The sequence below is a fragment of the Pectinophora gossypiella genome, chromosome 9 (genome assembly GCF_024362695.1).
Source record: "Pectinophora gossypiella chromosome 9, ilPecGoss1.1, whole genome shotgun sequence".
Taxonomy (NCBI): domain Eukaryota; kingdom Metazoa; phylum Arthropoda; class Insecta; order Lepidoptera; family Gelechiidae; genus Pectinophora; species Pectinophora gossypiella.
The window spans coordinates 14,690,408-14,708,991 of record NC_065412.1 but is presented as its reverse complement, the minus strand read 5'-3'; the positions used below and the strand labels follow the sequence as shown (position 1 = coordinate 14,708,991).

Here is an 18,584-nt window from a genome sequence, read left to right as displayed (position 1 = left end):
AAACTTTGAAATGTTAACGTTTAATGTTTTATTTAAAAGATTTAAGGTACATTAAAGTAAATAGGAATCTATCTAAAGTACATAGGTACTTACATAAATAATTTGAAAATAATAATTAGGTACTTGAATAAGGTTACGGGATAAATGCTAATTGGTGTAGTTGTCGGATCCAAACATCGACTGCAAATAAAAGTAAAATATGAATTACAACATGAAATAAAGTAAAAAATAATACAAACTCACCTCCACAGCAACAGTTACACTTTCACACCGAAATAAACACACAATGGTTTAGTTTTTGCTGGAATAAACAACAATTCATTCATTTTCAACATTTCATAATTAAAACCAATGAAGAACACAACACTCTGTACAAGTTTGTCAAAACACTCCAATACATTTTACAAATTTCGAAAATTCTTAACACTCTCTTTTCTTTTTCATGAAAAAGAAATCAAATGCAGCTACACTCATGCCAAACGTTAGGTAAAAAAATAAAACAAAACACTTTCCATTTGTATTTTACAATATTTTTTATTCTATAATACGATTTCAACAAATCTATATAAGATTAACAATGCATTTTATAATATTATTTAAACAATAATTAAATTATCAGTTCGCGCCACAAAAGAAACGTCAGTTAGATAAAATCATTTCATGGTCAAAATAGTTTACTAATTTCAAAATAATATTTTAATTATAGTAATATCATGCTATCTTAACCATTGTAAAGAACTGTGCATTTATTACGTAAAATTAATTATCCATGTCTTCAAATATCTTATAGAAATAAGACAATTACTCAAAACATTTTTTAATAAAAAATATACGTATTAACGAACGAACAGTCCCTAAAAACTTGTAGCGCGAACTCAGTTTATATTTTCCGATATTTATTTCATTGCAATGTGGAATGTAAGTCAAACTGCTTTAGTTTCAAAATTGCACACGGGACAGAGAGTACACATTTCCGACTATAAGGATACTGATTTTTATTTTTTTTAGACGAAAATAAATATAGGTAGGTAATAAATAATTAATAATACATCTTCAGGCCAATAAAAAATATAAATTATGCTACAACTAACGCGCCAGCGCTTTCGATTTGAATTATTTTTTGAATTCTTGTAAATATTTACGTAACGAATGTAGAGATATGTTTTAAACGTAAATTTAAAGTCTCATCCTATTTCACACAAGATGTAACTCCAGACTACGTTTCCGAGTTTAATACAGTAGAAATGAATACAAGCTAAGACAATGAAATGCCTAATTCTTTATTCCATAGTTCTTAAATGGAATATTCAAATTCCTTATATTCATATTCAATATAATAATTTAATATAAAAAATATTTAAACTAAATAAATAATATTTATGGAAGAATAAAAAGCATTATTTCCAATGGCCTGACCTTTACTTTAGATTATTAAATCTTCAAAGACTTGCTATCTTCAGTGACTTGAAAACAGTATAAAATTAATTCATTTATTTCGTCCTTTATAATTCAATATTTAAATCCCTTGTTGGTAATGTGTATGTCTCTTCAAACTTGGGTAAATGCTTGCTGTGTTCCATTTTAATTAAACTTTAAAGAAAATATTTTACTTTAAAGTGTCTGAAAGAAGCATATTAAATTAAATTAAGAAATCTTACTCACTTTCTCTTAAATTAGAAATTTAATTTAAGAACTTAATTATTTTTCTTAACTGATTCTATTTTTGAAAGTTGAAAACAATAATACTGGGACAATAAATAATTGTTTTCTTGTAATGGAACACAGATGGCGTTATTTCGTGTTAGTATGGATCGGTCGGCGTATTTACAAGTGCCAGACAGACGCAGACGCATATACATGCAATAAACTCAATAAACTATATTTAGCGTACCAAGTCCTCTGGGTTGAACATGCCCTGTGAACAAGAGAAAAATAATATCATTAGGTTTTGTGGAATATCATTTACATGGTTCTTAAATGTGGCTTTCGAGGAGTGAGTGTATAGTGTATATATATACTATACATCTCTGCCTACCCCTTCGGGGATACAGGCGTGGTCTTATGTTATGTTGTCAAGCGTTTATAGAAACATTCATTATTTCTTATGAGAGTGCGGCGGCAGTGAGTAGATATGTGCTGTACGGTCACGAGTACTAATATGTATACACCTTGAAACCATGTCACATTAACTTTTTTGATAAATTAAACCGTAAGTCTCATTAAATGTCACATACGATAGTGCGACAGGGTTCTAAAGTGGGTACATGTTATTGCTCATGACTGTGCGTGTACGGTCAAGAGCATTAATATGTATACACCTTGAAACCATGTCACATTAACTTTTTTGACAAATTAAACCGTAAGTCTCATTAAATGTCAAATATCATAGTGCGACAGGGTTCTAAAGTGGGTACATGTTATTGCTCATGACTGTACGTGTACCTATCCTCCCCTAAAAAGTGGCAGCCCCAGATTATTTTTAAATTAATTTGGTCCATCACGACAGAAACCTACCGCAACCCACGGTAGAAAGATCTATCAGAGGCTTGTGCCTAGTATAGGAAATACAATAAACTGTTCACGTATTAATTTTGCGCACTAGTTTATATAAATTCAAACCACGAAGGACAAAGAATGTGGAGGCGCGGCCGCGTATAGCAAAAACACTACGCATAAATGTACAAAATACTACGTATTTTTTATATTATTTGCTTGAAACATATCAATGACATTGAGACGTGGATAGATCTTATGTGTTCCTATGTCTAGACAGGAATACATTACTCATTGACTATTTAAATACCTCATTGCATATGGAATACAATGGGCTAGGCCCCTATTACATGGGACTTAAACATCGCTGGCGAGTTGTGGGTGTACTATTCACCTCTGCCTACCCCCGTCGGACACAAACGTAATGTTAAGTAATGTCGTTACATTGCATACCACACGCAACGAAAAAGCTCAGAAAAGCTTAGAACTAAGGCCCATAGAATATACCTTAACCTAAGAATTACATACAATATTGTAATTCTCTATATAATACATAATTATTATAATTAAAATAATCCTCTGCACCGGTTCCCAGGTGGCATAGACGGGCTGCATTGTGTGACGGATGCGGCAGAGACTTGGTTAGGGGAGTTTAAATAAATAAATAAAATCTTTATTTCAAGTAACCATTGACTCATATGTGTTAGTAAATGACTTATTTCTAATGTTAGTATAAAATAAAAATAACACACAATATCAAAAGCTTATAATACATTTGGGCACGTGCAGCCCACTGCAGCGACGCAAATAGGGGCTCTCATCCCCAATCGAACAGAGAGCAAGGTTGGGGCTGCCCCGTATGCGGCGCACCAGGGATGCGCCCCGCTTGCGCAGTTTAAGCTAGATAATGATCCACGCAGGATATTTTATTTTTGTCTGCCATACGCAATAATAATAATACATACATACATAAACTCACGCCCGTAATCCCTAATGGGGTGGGCAGAGCCACAAGTAATCAAAGACAACTTGCAGCCACTGTTGATACGAAGTCCAAAGATGGATATGATGAACCTTATGGTGATAAGGGATCAGCCTATCGCCCATAACATTAGTCCATCATGTTAGAAGACACAATCCCTCTGTCGGTTTTTACGACATGCCCGGGAAGAGAAGCAGCTGAACGTGTTCTATGTTTTTTATATGCTCCCAGAACAGCATAGAAGCAAAGCAAATAATAATAATACATTAAAATAATAAACTATTTAGGGAATTTATTAACACTACTCTCTCTGGCCAGAAGTCCGCATGGAGCAGCTCAGCAGCGAGTGTGGAGCCTACAAGCTTTAGCTTGAAAAACCTAAAGCTTGTAGGCTTGTGGGCTTGTAGGTGGTAGTTTGTAGGTGGGTTGTTTGTAGGTTGATGTTGTTGTTGGTGGTTATATGTTGCGTAACATCTTGGGTGTGCCGTAAACGTCGACTAAAGTCAAGTCATGTTTAATTTAACGTAAATCTACGTATTGGCCCCGATTCCTGCATACACCTCCTAATTTTATTTTAAGTTATACCCGCCTTTTTCTTAATCGCCGAAAAGAAAAGGGAAGGTTGACAACTGTTAATTTCAAAATGAATGAAAAGCCAATATTTAAGAACACTCGACAGTAGCGACACCTGATGGGAGAAATAGGCAGTTTTTATCCTCAATGAGAAGGGACAAAAGTCAGAAAGAATAGAAATAAGGAGACTGTCAGTATAGATATATAATCTAAATAATTTTGACGTGACTTATTGTAGATTTGCCGCAGATGGCATTAACTACTTGGCCCGACAAATGGGGAGCGCTGAAGGCTCTCACCCGGTACAACGTTTAAGACAACAGGCCTGAGGGGGCCCAGTTGGGCGCGAACCTCGGCTCAGGGCGTCGTCTGAGAGGATATATATAAAAATGTTCGTGCGTCTTTTACAGTTACCTTAGCGCGACGCAGGATGGAGTCCTTGCTGGCGTCATAGGGGTGGTCCTTGGACGGGATCTCGAGCACAGCGGGCACGGGCGCGGTGTGGGCGTCGATGACGTGTCTGATGAGCTCCGCCACGTTCTGGTTGATCAGGATGATGTCGATGTCCTCGCGCTTCACGAACCGCTTGAAACAGTCCTCTATTTCGCTTACTGGGGTGTCTGAAAAGGTACGCGTTTTTCTTAGATGGTTTGTAGAACTTATACAATACATACATACATACATACATACATAAACTCACGCCTATTTCCCACCGGGGTAAGCAGAGACTATAGAATTCCATTTGCTTCGATCCTGACACACTTCTCTTGCTTCCTCCACATTCATCAATCGCTTCATACACGCACGCCGGTTCAGAGTAGATCGTATTGAACCTTTTCTTTTATACAATACACTGTATTAGCTAATCTATTAGTACTAACTTAGTGGCATTTGCAATCCCAGTTGCCAACTAGAAGGTGCCTGGTAAAGGTTTAGTATCAGTTGGTTGTGCTTTGGCTCGTTACTTGCACCAGCAGGCTGCACGGCAACCACTCGGCGCACGGATTATCGACCAATAGACGCTTACGTCTAATTGGTCAAAGCCCTCGATATAACTCGCGCCGCGGTGCAGTTGCCGTGCCGCGAGCGCTGGAATATGGTGCTTACAAATAGCGCGCGACGCGATAAAAATGACCCAATGGATGTGTGCATCCAATCATATTGACTCAGTTACAATTCTACGGTAGGGTTTGGCTCGAGAATGGCAGCCGAAATATTTTAGTGGATACTACTAAAATATTTCGGCTGCCTTACTAAACGTCAAAACACAAAATTACCTTAACCTGTGACGTCATAATAAAACGTGACAAAAATCGCACGTATTTTCAGTTTTCTTTATTCAAATTAAGAAAAAAGAAAATGTTTTAGTCATCTTGAGATCTGTCTTTATTTAGTAATCAGAATTTCATAATTTTTCTCTGACCTAGGAAACTACCCAATTGAATTGGAATGGAAATACACATGTAAACTAATTCACTAATGGGGTAGGGAACCAAGTGATGCAAGGTCATCTTGGAAAAATCATACATGAGATCTCTTATGGGTAATGATGAACTGTATTGTGAAAGCTCATCAACTGATTAGCTACAGCTATACATATATTAGGAAGTAAACAGTATTTCCGCAGGTTTTCACAACAATTAGAGAATGTAAAAAAGAAGTGGTGCAGTAGCTACAGCTTAAAACAAAGAAACAAACAAATACCTCTTGATAGTGGCAATATCAATCATTTACAATAGATAAAAATGACAAAATGATGAAAGACAAATGATGGATGACAGCAAAACAAAACAATATATTATTGTCTCTCTAAATTATCAAATTTTATTTTAATAAATAAAAATTTAAATGAATTTAGAAATGAAGCACACACAACACAAACATCCGGGTTTGATTCCCGATGGAGACATTGTCAAAATCTCTTTGTGAGACTGTCCTTTGTTTGGTGTGTGTATGTCCTTAACATTTCAGGCTTGAATCAGCTGATTGTCAGAAAAAGTAAGATGAATCCATGCTTTGGAAGGCAATTTCCATTTTATAATAGGTATCATATAATAAATTATATCATATTGGGTACTGTATTCTTTATGGGAGAGTAATAGAAAAGGGCAGAAAATGGATGTAAAGAAAATGATTCTAATTAGCATCAGAAATAAGTATTTTACATGCATACATGTCTATCCACTATGATACAACATTGAAACAAGGCACTGAACAGTTAATAACATTTTGATAGTCTTATTTCAAATAAGAATAAAATGTTCCAAATTTGAAATATATATTATTATGCTATTCCATTAATAAATAATTTATATGTTTATTAGAAAAATCAGCCCATAACCCTTTTCTTGACTTCATGTAAAATGTAATCAGCTGACTTATGATGCTAATAGATAATGATTGTATGTTGCAAAAGGGATTATTGATCTGATTATTGGAACAGGAATATGGATTTCATAGGGTAATGTAGCATAGAACATGAAAATTTTAGTGGCAACTTACTCTTGTCAACAACCATGAAATTGGGGTGTCTGTTCTTGTTGATTTCACCAATACCACCCAAAAGGAACCCGACACATGTGTCCTGAAAATAAACAACGTATTAAAATTAGAAACTGTACACAAAACTGAAAATTTAAGGACGGTAAAATCGCAATAAAAACATTGGTAAATATACCAGATTTAGAGTTTATATAAAAGTAAATTACCTCATCTCCGATCACACTGATCAATTTTCCTTTAACTGCAGATTGTAGAGCCATTTTTGTGCGGTATTAGCCTGTTTTTGTGGATATTTTATGAAATAAAGACTGTCACAAGGGCTCGATCACCTGACTTATTGAATTATTTTTACAGAGTGTTGGCAGCATTGGCTGTCAACATCCTAGTCTATGGTTAACGTTTAGATAGTTTGATAAATACGCAAAAAAATATTTTTGTCAGCCATAATTTATTACTATTAGAATAATAATAAAAAATATGATTAACGTGCTGCGTTTCGAATACTGTGTCTGTTCTTAAGAATAAATGAAAATGGTGAAATATAACTAAAACTTTTTCATTGTGCGTGTATGCTGAACATTTCATCAATAAAAAAAATGTGGCTTAAAAACCTGGGTATCTAGACCGAAAAGAGGTATTTTTTTATTGTGAGCGGCTGCTGGGTTCCGCGCGAAATTAAAAAAAAAATGGATGAGGATTGGTCGTTTTATAATAGTCACACGCTCTACGACCTCCGATCCGTCCTGTTCTATATCTACGGCACAACCAATTACAAAGTTAAATGGTCTATATGTATAGAGCAATCCTTTCAAAACCGGTCGAAGCGTAATTATAAAAGTGGTGTTCATACACATCTCAATTACTGAACCAGACTAGTCCAAACAATCAAGAGAAACAAGAATTTTATAAAACTAGGCAGTCTTTGTTTAGGGTCTGATTTAACGATATGACAATAAAACAAAGTTATCAAAAATATAATACCAGTTTATTATAAAAAATACTTGATAACAAACAATAAGGCACGGATGTTCTTAATCCTAATTTAACAATTAAATGCATAACAAAAGCAGAGATTCTTAATATATTCTCTCTTATACTTATATCTAGATTTCCGGAAGATTTCATGATAACTTTAGGAATATTTTGTATTTGTAAATTTTCATTTTAAACACAAATATAAAACCATTTGTGTACACTTTAGTGTCGAAAAACCAGTAACAGAAACAGATACATAAAAAAGCTCCACATAACTATAGAAACTATTGGAATGGATTAACGTAACTACGTAAAAGTATTAACTCCAGTCTTCGTCTATTTATAATATCGTCCAAGACGTGTTATAGCTCTCTAGTGGTGGAAAAGACGCAGGTTGGTGTGAGCCATTGTGATCTTATGATCATTACACGCGTCTATTACTTCCTTGTCGTTGTTGGACCCAGACGGACTGCCGATGTATTCCACGCCACACTGAAATAACAAAGACATTTTTTTATACAGTAAATTATTATTTTTTGAATGTCGTTTCCATATCTCGGGCCTATGGAGTTCCGGACTTTTGGAAGGCGTGCGCGGGGCCGAAGCCAACACACTATTATTATTATTTATATGTTATAAAGAAAGGCCAGGCCAAGAGTACTATAAATCGGCGAGCAATCATGAACTTCATCCCATGAGTCTCCAAGAGAAAGAAGCGAAAGTGGTGTGTCAGGATCATAGTAAGTGGAATTCCGTGGTCTATAACAATCCCAACGGGAAAAAGGCGTCTATATATTCATTTTTATTTCAATTCCAAAGTTTTTATTTTACCCGCAGAAGGGAAGAGCTTTTACCTAATATATTAATTCCAAACTCATATACCTAATATTTTTTCTATACCTAAAGGTTGCCTGGAAGAAAATGCTGCATGAGCAACAAGGCCGTGTTGTCCTTATCTCTGTATCTTGTGTCCATTGTGCTCAATAAAGTATTTTATCTATCTATATAATGGTGCTAATTCCTGTAAATACCATCTAATTTTATTTTAAGTTATATCTGACATTTTCTTATCCGCCGAAAAGGAAAGGGACGGGTAATCGACAAGCATAAAATTTATGGAACACACGTCAATTTTAAGCACAAATCTAAACCAACCGTCTAAAAATTTTACATCCGTCAATAACCCGACAGTTAAGTAGACAGCACGTCAAACGGATTGCATACCAGCGACGTACCTTTTGATTCGCCCGGGTTATTCATTCATTCACTCATTCTTCCTAAAATTAAGAGCTGTGAATCATCCGTCCCTTTCCTTTTCGACGGATATGAAAATGACGGATATAACTTAAAATAAAATTAGGCGGTGTCTGCAGGAATCGGGGCCAATATAAAATATAACTAATGGGCGATCCACAGTGCAGTTCCAATAAAATGTAAAATCTAGTTTTACGTCCATCAGACTAAAACATTATTTTTTAGTCATTTGTAACCAACCTGGACAGCTCTATCAATGTTGTCTCTGAACGGGAAGAAGGCATCAGACGCGAGAGCCACTTTGTCCATCTTCTTGATCCAGTCCTCGCGTTCCTTTTCAGTCAATAGCGCGGGTGGTTCGCCCTCGAATAAGTCGTTCCATTGCTCTAGTGGCATGTCCGCACCTGTGAAAAATAATACATTATTCACCAAGGGATAAAAGTGATAGTGGTATTCGATTACCAATGAGTTACGCCTTTAAACTATTTTATTCCCAATGATACATACCTATAGCTAATGCTTTATACTACACCTACAAGAATAATAGATAACTTTTTGCACACCAAATCATTTTCATATTGAAAATTCATTTACAACAATATGGCGAACCGCGCGCATTTTTTAAAAAATATTGTTCTATTTTTTTTTTCAAATACGTACAGCTACGCCATGCCACCCCCACCACTATTCACTTGTGAACATGAATATAAAATATTTTATCTTTTGACGTGTTGTCAGAAAATTAAAAAGTAAAAAAGTGGGAATAAGGCATTTTCATACACTTTTCTCTCCTGAATTATGTTTTTTTTTTTTCACTTTTTATACTTTTTTTACGTGACTTATTGCAGATTTTCCGCGAATGACATTTAAGTACTTGGCGGGAAACAAATTTGGCGGGAAATCATACGTACCGATAGTGCCACTGACGAAGTTGTCGATGGCGTTGGAGCGGACGGCGCGCGTGACGCCCTGCCGGAAGCGTATGCGCAGCGCGCGCGGGTGGCGCCGCAGCCACCACAGCGCCGCCTTGCCGCCCGCCAGCCGCGTGCAGTGGATGCGGGACTGCTGGCCCGCGCCGATGCCGATCACCTGACACCGTAAGGTTACGATATACCGACATTCAATAAGCAAAACATAGATACTGTGTTCCCGTGGTACACCGGCTTGCTTCTCAAACTGGACTTGCACCGGTGAGTTATTAATTTATCTAAATTGCAGTCTTCATAAAAATGGCGCGAAAGGTGCAAGTATAGAATACGACTGACAGAGATGAATGGAAGAGGAATACATGTTGGCCAACCCCACATTGAGTATAATAAGGGCATAGAGGATGATCAAGTGCGCTTTTCACTAACCCAACGCTACGTAGCTCTTCTTACGATATAATCGTGAGGTTATGTTATGTTTTTTTTCTACAATAAAGATAAAATAAAAAGAACCAAAATATATTTTACCTGACCATCCCGAGCGTAGCAGACAGAGTTACTCTGCGTATATTTGAGGGCAATAGTCGCGACAATAAGATCCCTGACTGCATTTTCCGGCAACTCTTTCTTATTGGTGACGATGTTCTTGAACAGATCTTCGGTGATCTCTGCATCGTTGCGTCTCTGTTCTAGAGTGAGACCGAAGATCGTCTTCTGTTCTAGAAGGGCCGGTTCGTAGGTAGGGTCCATCTGAAATCGAAATAAGAATATCGTTTAGGAATAGGTCAAATAAGAACTTACGTAAAATCTGATACATTTGTAAGGAATTTGTATGGCAAAAAACTGAGGTATGACGTCATCAATAAACACGGTCGAAAGTCGTATTTATTTAACACTTTAAAAAACGTTAGAAATAAAAATTAGTTTGATTTTTGATCATTTAGAAAGGTCTCTATATACATTAGTATTTTAAAATTTACCTTTGATGTTGTTAGCTTTAAGATATACTATACAAAATGCAATTATTCAGCTCACGATTGTGAGTCAATGGCCCCGATTCCTGCAGACACCGCCTAATTTTATTTTAGGTTATATCCGTCATTTTCGTATCCGTCGAAAAGAAAAGGGAGGGATGATTCACAGCTCTTAATTTTAGGAAGAATGAGTAAATGAATGAATAATCCGGGCGAATCAAAAGGTACGTCGCTGGTATGCAATCCGTTTGACGTGCTGTCTACTTAACTGTGTCGGGTTATTGACTGATGTAAAATGTTTAGACGGTTGGTTTAGATTTGTGCTTAAAATTGACGTGTGTTCCATAAATTTTATGCTTGTCGATTACCCGTCCCTTTCCTTTTCGGCGGATAAGAAAATGACAGATATAACTTAAAATAAAATTAGATGGTATTTACAGGAAATAGCACCAATATCAAGTTGAATTTCCTGTCGGAAAATTCATGAAAATGTTAGTGTTTTTTTGAAATTATTTTCAGTTCCATACTTTTGCGATGGAAAACCACTTCCACTTGATATCATGATCAACTCAGAATCATGGTCTCAGTCTGAATCATCCCTCAAAGTTACGATGTCACTAACACCCCTGCATAAATAAATGTAATAAAAAAACAACATCCCATTTCAACATTTATGTAACGTCTTAAATCTATCTATCTATCTATATATCTATCTATCTATCTATCCCCTCACCTGTAAAACGCAGTAATTCCCGCCCTTCTTTTTCTTCAACACAGCGAGAGCCTCAGGCGTGTACCCCGGGGCAATTATTCCGTCCGACACTTCCCTGGATATAATCTTGGCAGTGATCTCGTCGCACACGTCAGACAGCGCCACGAAGTCTCCGAAGGAGCTCATGCGGTCGGCGCCGCGGGCGCGGGCGTAGGCGCACGCCAGCGGCGTCAGTTGCGGCAGGAGGTCCTCCACCATGCATACTGCTGCCTGGTGGACACAGTTACAATAACATTAGGATTTACACTCCAGATTATGCTGGATGGTTTTTGTTAGGTATATTGTAAGTAAATTATAGTCCCACTGTTGTTTTAGATAGTTTAAGTTTTTTTTTATTTCTTTATTTCCAATTTCCAACACAATGTAAAGTTGTTATAAGGAATAAATGAATATAAATATATATATATATATATACCATCACAATAACTTTCCTGTCAAATTGAATCGGGCAGTTTCCTAGGTCAAAGATAAATTATGAAATTCTGATTACTAAATAAAGACAGATCTAAAGGCGACAAAAAACGTTTTCCGTTTTCCTATTTCTATTTAACTTATTTATGAATTTTAATAAAGACAACTGTAATAATAGGTGCAAAATTTTGTCACGTTTTCTATGACGTCACAGGTTGCTTCTTCATACAAACATAGTAGTTTCGTGTTTCGGTTTAGTAAAAAGTAATTGATTCGACTAGTTGGAAACTACCCTATACATATATGTACCCTACCCTACTATATGTAAGTCTCGCTAAATGTCAAATATATATTAATGCGACAGGGTTCTAAAGTGGATACATGATATTGCTCATGACTACGCGTCGCACAGTAACCTGAAGCCCAGATTCCGCATGGAATTATTATGACTGTGCTCCAATATAATAAAAAAAAAAAATTTTTTTAGAAATTTTTTTATATTTTGAAAAAAAAAAAAAACTTTTTTTCTTAGTTTTTACAACTAGGCGGCTAGAGCGCAGGCAGGTTACCTCCTCCTCGGTGAGCGGCAGCCCCAGCGCGGCGCCGGCGGGCGACACGTGCTTGAAGCTGGCGGCGGCCGGCCGGCGCAGCGCACGCCGCAGCTCCCGCACCAGCTGCCACGCGTTCAGCGCGTCGCACAGGTTGATGAACCCCGGAGCTCCGTTCAGCGTCGACATAGGCAGCCTGTCCGTGGTCGTGAACACCTGCGCTGGCTTCTGGTGCGGGTTCATACCTGTAGAGTTAATGATTTTTGTCCGAGTACCAATATGCAGCATGAAACCATGTCACATTACCTTTTTTGATAGATTAAACCGTAAGTCTCATTCAATGTGAAATATGATAGTGCGGCAGGGTTCCAAAGTGGGTACATGATATTGCTCATGACTGTACAGTCATGAGCACTTTAGGACTCTGTCGCACTTACATATTTGACATTTAGTGAGACTTACAGTTCAATTTGTCAAAAAAGTTAATGTAACATGGTACCAAAGTGTATACATATTAATGCTCGTGACCGTACACAGGACAGAGCATAAAAACAAATTACACTCAGAAAAACCATGGGTTCAGCTTTTTTCCAGAAGACCAGTACCTAACATGCACAACACGATGAAATTTTGTCACGGTCATTTTATCGATTCTGACGATGTCATATTATGTCGTTTTGTCGATTGGTGCTGTCAAAATACGAACAAAATCACGTAGCACGCAGTTAGGGAAAAAAAACTTATCGATTTCGACAAAATTTATAGGATCGATCGATAATTTTATCACATTGCGCATGTTTGCCCTGCTGGAAAGATATGTCATGTTGAGTTGAGATTTTATTTTTTTTAGTTAGTTAATAGCCATTAGCACATCAGAGAAAAGACTCCTCAAACTCTTGAACGATAACCCGCAGTTGTGGATATACCGCCAATACGCACTAAACGTTTTGCCTCTTCCTTTTTGATGTGAGCAGCAAAGGACTGGAACTGTCTGCCTTCGTCCGTTTTTCCAACTCGTAATCTGAGAGCCTTCAAGGCTAGAGTGAATAGGCATTTGATCCAGTGTGAGGTTGTGGGTAAACGCGAGTCTACCGGCTATACAGGTTGTGAGAAGCTGCAGTAGTTTTAGGCGGATAAGACGTTCGTTATGTAAAATTGACGATTCAAAGTGTAACTATGTTACCTACTGAATAAAGATATTTTTGAATTTTGAATTCTATATTAAAAAAAAAATACCGTATCTGAGAGTGAGCTGAGACTCGCCAGCGGAGTACTGTTTGCGGAAGTAGTCCGAAATGGCGAGGTCATACTCCGACGTCTGCGTGAACGCCTTCAAGGCGAGCTTTTGCCTGTAAACATCACACACCCAAATGTAGGTTTTACTTATAGATGAATTAGACCGGGTTTCCACTGACGCGGAGATGTGCGAATTTGACCAATCACAGCGTTCGAGAGTGAAAAACGAAGACGCTCTGACACTCTCTCCCTTACGGTGATTGGTCGATTCCTGTACATCTCCGCTCAGCTCCGCGTCAATGGATACGCACCCTTACACCCGTATTCTACGATGTTAACTCGAAGCTTCATCCACTGGACTCGGCTTCAAATGATTTTGGTCTTTTAAATGTTAAAGTTAACATTTACGTCCTTGACTGAGAATTTTACTCTGTGGATTTTAATAAGAAAAACTAGTCCAATACACGGGTTAGGTCACATACCTCCGAAAATGCATTTCTCAAGAATTTGGGTTTCCTCGTGATGTTTTCCTTCACCGCTGAGCACGTGATAATCATTTATAATCGAAGCATGAATTCGAAACCAAACTCTAAAATCACTGCTTTAGGTCCGTGCTGGGATTTGAACATGCGACGTAATATTTAGAGTCAAGCGTTCCAACGCATTCTGTGTTTTGTTTACCACTACAGCAGAGAAAGGCTGCAATAAACAAACCAGCGTTACCTGGTCTCCTTCGAAGTCTGATGGTCCTTGCTGTTCTTCAGCTCTTCAATAACTTTGTCGTAATCGCTAGGATCACATACAATGGTCACTCTTTCGTGGTTCTTAGCGGCTGCGCGTAGAAGGGTAACGCCTCCAATGTCGATGTTCTCTACAGCATCGGCTATGGTGACGTCGGGTTTGGAGACCGTCTGGACGAAGGGATACAGGTTGCACACGACCACGGATATCATGTCGAACTTCTGACGTTTCATGTCTGCCTGGTCCGACTCGGTTAACCTGGTGATGAGATTCATTGTAAAGCAAATCTTTAAGGTCTACTATTATAGGATACACTTCGGTGAGTGTGCGCAGGAACTCCATATCGGCCAATAACCCGACAGAATTAAGTAGACAGCACGTCAAACGGATTCCATACCAGCGAGATGCCTATTTTAATCGCACGGGTTATTCATTCATTTTAAAATTAACTTGTTGACAATCATCCATGACGGATATAAAATAAAATTAGGAGGTATCTGCAAGTATCGGGGCCATTATGTAGTATGATTCTGCAGTCAAGCATATAGCCTGAATTATAACTGACGCTAATGCTAAATTACGTAAACAGCCTATATACGTCCCACTGCTGGGCACAGGCCTCCCCTCAATCAACCGGAGGGGGTATGGAGCATACTCCACCACGCTGCTCCAATGCGGGTTGGTGAATGCTAAATTAGTTTTTTTAAATTACCTGGAGAGAATACCAGCATGCACAGCTGGGTGTAGACTCTTGACACGTCCGCCGAGCATTTCTGGGGCTCCAGTGATGTCTGACACGTCCAGGACTTTGAGGCCGGCATTGCGCAGAGCTGCGGCCGTGCCCCCAGTACTCACCAGCTGAAGGCCAATGTCCGACAGACACTTTGCCAACGGCAAAAGCCCAGTTTTGTCGGAGACGCTGAGAAGAGCTGTAATTTATTGTGAAGCGAGGAATTAGTAAGGAAACGGGGGTGTCGTGATTGATTGTTTTGAGCTGGGTAGGCAAGGGGCACTTTTGTAAATCCACAGTTTATGTAATCTGTGGATTTTAAAATTAATTATCAGTAACAAGGTATTTTAAAGAATATTTCGTAAACATAAATAGACTATATAAGTTGCACTGCTGGGCACGGGTGATCAACAACTCTGGTGTCTACATTAACTAGTTTTCTTTGAAAAAAAAAAAATATTTATCCTCCTATACTTGTTTTAGATAAAGCAAATCGTTAATACACCTAAATAAATAAATGAATGTTCGTCTAACTACTGCTGAGACGCCAAAGGCCCCTGACGACTCATATAACGACTACGTACTTACGTCAGTAAATAGTAACAGGGACCAACAGCTTAACGTGCCTTCCGAAGTACGAATCATCTCACTTTAAGCACGAACCTTACACGTTAAGCCGTTCCCGGTTAGCTATTTACTGATGTAAGTAAGTAGTCGTTACATGAGCCATGTCAGGCGCCATGGCGGCTCAATAATAACCCTGACACCAGGTTTGACGACGTTGATCATCCACCTCACAACTCACACGATAGAAGGAGATTCATTTATTTACGTTTCGCTTCATCAAAAATAAAAGGAGGATTAATAAATATTCTTTTTCAAAGAAAACTAACTAAAGAAAAATTAGAAGTAGGTACATAAATGGAATATAGGTAGATAAGTAAATGTTTTAAGAAGGCAAAGTCAATAATACATAATAGGAATGTTACCTAATTTTCCATTGGCAGCCATGTCTGTTTCCGTTAGATCGTGGTATTGAACTGATTAGCGCTGGTCCCTCGGCAGTTAGCGATGTTATATCACTCGCGACCTCACGCAGGGGTCCTGATAATAATACACTTGTTTGTCCGATTCTTACAGGGTCATGCATCAGTTTAAATAGTTCATTTATTTAAAGAGATAAAGATTTTTATTATGTATAAATTCTAATAGGTTCAGTTATAAATAGTAGTTGCAGTTATAGTTACAAATTACGTCTCACAAAATTTTGCCTTTGCTGGCATATACACATTTTACACAGGCAATGAAAGTTTATTTTTTGAATTATATAAATATAATTATAATTAATTAATAAATTAAGAGCTCGGAAATTCGTTTATAATACGAGTATATAGGTATATGTATGTACTATCCTGGAATGTAGGGCTCTCACAACAGATTTCCATTTCTTTCAAAGTTGTATTTTTTTACTCGAGCTGGCTTTATTATGATTATTATTATTTTGCATTCGAAACTCAAAATATCAAATACGAAATATATGAAGGAAGTAAACTTAATTAAATTCTTAACTAACAACAATTAGTAGTCAGTTTGATAGGCCCCATTATAAATATGTATACTACGTGATCACTAGTGGAGTGGGTAAGTGGGTAGAATCACAAGTAAACAAAATAGAACTTTCAGACATTTTTTGATCAATAGAAATAAAAGAAAACATTTATAAGTTATACTTAATTGCATTTTCACTTTTTTATACCAAATTAATAAAATTGTGTACTTATATTTTGAGATTTTTAAGTTATTTTGTGATATTTTAATAGTACAAACTTAAAAAAATAAATTAAAAAGAAATTGGTGAAAATAAAATTAATATCTAATAAATAAGAATTCAATACAAATAACTAGGTAGATACCTACAACAGTCAGTATACATAATATAACTAAAAAATAAATATATGCTAATACTTAAACAAATGAAGGATTTGCAGCCCTAACTGATATTACGTCAAGAATATGATGAAAATAATATTCTTGTTGCTTTGACTTGACAATTAAACTCACTGGCAAATAAATAACTTCAAGTGATAAATATTTAGATAAATAACTAGTTTTACACAATAGTATCTTTAAGGCATAATAATACTGAATATATGAATAACAACTCATATAGGAAAATGGGAACATTATAATTTAAATGCTACAATAATAATATTAATAATTTTGGCAGCTACTTTTTTCAAAGGGTTGGTTTAGCTGTTCAAATGGGAAATGTTGCCAGTCTTTTGGGCACTTTTCCTCTGTGTGATGCTTTGGAGGAGTTTTTCTATTTATAGATAGGTAACTGTATGTTGTATTGTGTTTAATAAATAATGTTAGATTTCCTGGCAGATAATTTAAATATTGTTTTACTTATTAAGAATGCTATCTAAGTGTAACAGGCTTCATAATCCAGTAATCACAGAGGTCCTAGGTACAAATCTTGAAGGTATATTTATAGTATTTGCTCTGTCTCAAAACAGAACTAGTGGCAAATTCCAGTTGTCATGGAACACATTGTGAATGTTTTTTTTTTTATATTGTACTGTTTAACATAGGCTCACGACTAAATTATAAATACCAATACAGGGAGTCAGAGGTACATCATCATAGGTTTGAACTATTTGACTATACTGAAATATGCAATATTTATAATTTTTAAATCTTTGTAGTGGGCTATGGGCAGGAGGATGACGTCTTCTGATGAAAGAAAACTTTTCTTATGTTATGGGGCTATACATAATTTTGAAAATTAAGAAAAGCTGTAAGTAGGTTAAAGTTATGGAAACTTCGGCAATGATGGAACTATTTATAAAAGCTGTTACATGTTTTAAAAATAGTTACCTACCGAATTATTTTTATTTTATAGTATGAGAAACCCAGCAAAAAAAAACATAATAGGAATGCTAAAGACACCCAGCAAAAGTAAATAGAGCTTTCAGTCATATTTTCATAAGACTGGCAAATTTTTACTTACTCAAAGTAAAACTATATAAACTTACCTAGTCTGGCTGCTGGTACAGTATATACAAAAGTAATATATCTAATATTTCCAAAAGAAAAGTTAGGAAAAGAATAAAAGGCACTTTTTAAAATAACCTAAAATAAAAAGCAGGTTTCTTTTTTAAATTTTTGGTGTGGAGACGAGCCCTTTTAGCCATTTTTTTTAAATAAATGAATGTTATCCTTAGCTCAGTTTTAAAACTTTTAGGGATAACAGCCGACTCATAGCAATTATGTCACAGCCTGTAACTACATATTTATAAATGTAAACAAATATTGTCATATATTTAAGGCTTTAATGGTACGAAATAAAGATATTATTATTATTATTATTATGTCGATAGTTTAAGGGTGCTAAACAAGTGCTAAAAATCTTATAGATTGCTTGATTCACCTATAAATAAATCGTTCTTGGTGTAATTTATTCT

The 18,584-nt window shown here is 36.4% G+C and overlaps 3 protein-coding genes across 3 annotated transcripts in view; 1 reads left to right on the top strand and 2 right to left on the bottom strand.

Annotated features, from left to right (window-relative positions):
• LOC126369663 (abl interactor 2) overlaps positions 1–18,584 on the top strand; it is a 317,799-nt gene that overhangs the window by 105,191 nt on the left and 194,024 nt on the right. The gene's annotated exons all lie outside the window — the stretch shown is intronic.
• LOC126369729 (V-type proton ATPase subunit F) lies at positions 14–6,916 on the bottom strand. Its single transcript, XM_050014311.1, has 5 exons — positions 6,757–6,916; positions 6,551–6,632; positions 4,463–4,668; positions 1,892–1,915; positions 14–180 (listed from the first exon to the last, which is right to left on the bottom strand). Exons 1-5 carry the CDS (start codon positions 6,808–6,810, stop codon positions 148–150), a joined length of 399 nt encoding a protein of 132 aa, XP_049870268.1. The 5' UTR covers positions 6,811–6,916; the 3' UTR covers positions 14–147.
• LOC126369632 (bifunctional purine biosynthesis protein ATIC) lies at positions 7,514–18,305 on the bottom strand. Its single transcript, XM_050014149.1, has 11 exons — positions 18,156–18,305; positions 16,107–16,221; positions 15,100–15,316; positions 14,370–14,645; positions 13,647–13,759; positions 12,432–12,655; positions 11,413–11,661; positions 10,234–10,455; positions 9,691–9,868; positions 9,020–9,183; positions 7,514–8,017 (listed from the first exon to the last, which is right to left on the bottom strand). Exons 2-11 carry the CDS (start codon positions 16,126–16,128, stop codon positions 7,898–7,900), a joined length of 1,785 nt encoding a protein of 594 aa, XP_049870106.1. The 5' UTR covers positions 16,129–16,221; positions 18,156–18,305; the 3' UTR covers positions 7,514–7,897.

What these genes read in the sequence shown, in the direction of transcription:
- LOC126369729 (XM_050014311.1), bottom strand. Translation starts at nt 6,810, where the DNA reads ATGGCTCTACAATCTGCAGTTAAAGGAAAATTGATCAGTGTGATCGGA. An exon ending in TCAGTGTGATCGGAGATGAG is followed by an intron (nt 6,633 to 6,756) that starts GTAATTTACTTT and finishes GTTTATTTTCAG; the next exon opens with GACACATGTGTCGGGTTCCT. An exon ending in CCATCCTGCGTCGCGCTAAG is followed by an intron (nt 1,916 to 4,462) that starts GTAACTGTAAAA and finishes TCTTGTTCACAG; the next exon opens with GGCATGTTCAACCCAGAGGA.
- LOC126369632 (XM_050014149.1), bottom strand. Translation starts at nt 16,128, where the DNA reads ATGGCTGCCAATGGAAAATTAG. An exon ending in CAGACTTCGAAGGAGACCAG is followed by an intron (nt 13,760 to 14,369) that starts GTAACGCTGGTT and finishes TGATGTTTACAG; the next exon opens with GCAAAAGCTCGCCTTGAAGG. An exon ending in ACATTGATAGAGCTGTCCAG is followed by an intron (nt 8,018 to 9,019) that starts GTTGGTTACAAA and finishes TTGTTATTTCAG; the next exon opens with TGTGGCGTGGAATACATCGG.